Genomic DNA, 2,956 nt, shown 5'->3' with positions numbered 1-2,956 from the left:
AATCCATCCATCTCTTTTTAGGTCTACCTCTGCCGGTTTAATTAGTGCTGTTAAATTAATTATTGTCCAAACAAAAATAAAGTTATGATAAAACTCAGTAATTGATCTGAAGATCTTCGTTATAAGAAACAAAAGCGGGAAATCTCAATCAGTTTTCGATTGCTGTTACGATACTTAGATCGTCTAAATTTATAAAAACTGATTGAAAATGAATATTAAAAATACTTTAAAAGAGTAAAATTGTATAGAGATCGTTTGGTTGAACATCTTTGACAAGCGTTAAAATCACTGCATCAATCGCGAAGTACAATAACCTTGTGTAATGTTACGATCATTATAACACATTATTATTCATTTTTTCAATGAGTAATCAATGTGATTACACAAATTCATGCGCTTTCAATCATAAAGACCTTGACAGTAAAGATAGTAGTATCGTCTGTATTGTATGAAAGCATATAAAAAATCAAATTTAAGTTCAAGGAACCAAACATCATAGTTTTAAATGCGATTATACTGATAGATTGTTCTAGGCATAAAAGTAATAAGTAATAGATAATGCTAGAAAAAATTAAATGCGAATTTACGGTCCACTAAACTCTATTTAAAAAAAAATACCTAAAGAAATTATGCCCGATTTCTGTGTTATTTCCAGAATTGAACGCGGACTGCCATCCCTCTCCCCACACCACAAAAATACTTCGAATTAATATTAGTTAATGCTAACTACCCCTCAAGACTTAACCTGTATCAACGCTCGTAGTGGCGTTTGTCAGGAACTTACTAATACTCTATGTATATGAAGAAATAAAATCTATTGAATGCAGATCTTTTATAAGATTTGTAAAAATAAATCTCGTTTGACCATGACATAACGCGGAGCGTTTGTCCGGCAAACGGGTTAGAAATTAATCGCCCTTGTTGAATGTTAACTAGATATAAGTTAATTACATCTAACCTTAGGTTAATAAATGACGAGTAAATAAAATACTAAAGCTTGAACTCCCGACTCCGTTCGCATGGAATTAAAATAAATCTAAAGTGAGTAGCCTATGTGCTCGTCCAGACTATGATCTATGCCAAATACCATCGAGATCCGTTCAGCCGTTTAGACTAAGTCTAACAAATCTATCCATCTAAACCTTCCCATTTGCAATATTATAAGTAAGAAGTAGGATTATGAACTCACTAGCAATAATAAAAATGCTGCCGCCGCCGGTAAAACAGTCTTTCAATAGCCACGTTAGTGCAGAGTCTCGATACGGCACGAATTTACTTCTTCCATTTCCACCGTTCACTGGAACCAAGATAAGATAAACGGCACTCTTTCTCTTAAGTTACCTATTTACTTATAGACTAGCTGTTGCTTGCTACTTCACCCACGTGAAATTAATTAGCCTACATTACTCACAGATAAATTACCTTTCTCATGTTGAATGATTTTTTGAAATAAGACCAGTAGTTTTTATATACTATTAGTATAGACATTGTAGATATAAAAGTATAGATATAGATTACTTACCTAGCGCTGAAATAACATTACTGAGTGCAACTAAAGATTTATTAATGTTTGCCCCTTCCTTTTGTCGTCCTCCGCCACAACCCTCCCAGCTTGCTTTTTCACTGAAATATGATTATAGTTGACAAAGTGTGGCTCGCAACAACGACCATATGAAATTAAAAAATAAACCCTATGTTACCCAGCGATAACGTACTATCCTTTCTAATGGTGAAAGAATTTTTGTAATCGGCTGAATATTTTTTCACTTGTTATAAATATAAACAATACATACAGAAATATAAAACTATCCTCTTTATAATATTAGTATAGATAAGTTTACCTATATACGGCAAAGGATTGTTCAGTGTTCAAAATCTTTTATGATCAATTGACTCTACGAAAAATTTAGCTTTGAAAATATTATGATCACCAAAACCAATTAGGAATAAACAAGAGTTTGGACAAAATTATACGATGTTAATTGATATGGCAAAAAGTGATTTGTCCCACCTGCCAGCTAAATCAGCTAAATGTAGCGTGGCTCGTGGCGTGGTGAGCTGCAGCAAGGCGTGTGAGCGCGAGGAGACAGGGTTGCGCCGCGTGGCCGCCGTGCGCCGCCGCTTTGCGCCCTCGCACACCAGCGACAACAGAGCGTCCACGTCGCGCACGCACACGCGACGGAGGTCTAACCAATTCATGATAAGCAGTACAGTCTTCATTGAGGTGATACTTGGTGTCTAATAGTTGGAAATCAACTAATGTGGAGGTTTTGTATTTAAAAAAATAAGATCATCTCTCCTGCCTTATCCTACTACCGTAGGGTCGGCGCACCGGGTTTTCGTAATCCAAATAACTCTATCATCCATCATCTCTGTCATCACTCCCTTCTTGATCATGTCACATCATCATCCACATACATACATCACACATACACATCATACATCCATCTCTTTCTAGGTCTACCTCTACTAAAAGAAATAACGCAAATTAAAATAAATAGTGCAAAAAAGAGTACGGACCAAGAGTCTGTTGATATTTATAAAAAAACTAATGTGAAATTACAAAATCGCATGGAAAAGCAAATGATGGACCATTTCCGAGGCATTAAAAAGGTGCCAACATCTGTCACAAAAGTATATGGAATATACTATATTCGGATAATAAAAAGACAATTTCAAACGTAGCGTATTCTTTTTAAAATTACAATTAAACAAAGTGACTTGTTTGTAAGGATTCTAAAGAACATCGTAAATATATCTTACAAGGATTTAACCTTAGGGATAATAGAAATATAAGTTCTATGTCAAAGTTAATTGGATACCATATCTATACTGACCGCTGTGCCTAGTTTTAATCTTTTAAAAATGTAAATAAACATTGCACACATTTACTTAGCATTGAGGCGTCTTTTGCGAAAGTCGATACAATCAGTAATCGTTGTACGTAGTCTTCCTT

The 2,956-nt window shown here is 34.8% G+C and overlaps 1 protein-coding gene across 1 annotated transcript in view; it reads right to left on the bottom strand.

Annotated features, from left to right (window-relative positions):
- Positions 1 to 389: 389 nt before the first annotated feature.
- Positions 390 to 2,956, bottom strand: part of LOC106100921 (kinesin-like protein KIF16B) — a 10,033-nt gene continuing 7,466 nt past the window's right edge. The window contains exons 6-9 of the mRNA XM_013279985.1: positions 2,012 to 2,186; positions 1,523 to 1,623; positions 1,190 to 1,297; positions 390 to 439 (exon numbers count right to left, since the gene is read on the bottom strand). Coding sequence (XP_013135439.1) covers positions 390 to 439; positions 1,190 to 1,297; positions 1,523 to 1,623; positions 2,012 to 2,186 — 434 coding nt within the window. The remainder of the gene's footprint in view (positions 440 to 1,189; positions 1,298 to 1,522; positions 1,624 to 2,011; positions 2,187 to 2,956) is intronic.

The sequence above is a fragment of the Papilio polytes genome, unplaced genomic scaffold, assembly GCF_000836215.1.
Source record: "Papilio polytes unplaced genomic scaffold, Ppol_1.0 DF824024.1, whole genome shotgun sequence".
NCBI classification, from domain to species: domain Eukaryota; kingdom Metazoa; phylum Arthropoda; class Insecta; order Lepidoptera; family Papilionidae; genus Papilio; species Papilio polytes.
Note: the sequence above shows the minus strand (reverse complement) of the source record. Positions and strands in the feature narration are given on the sequence as shown.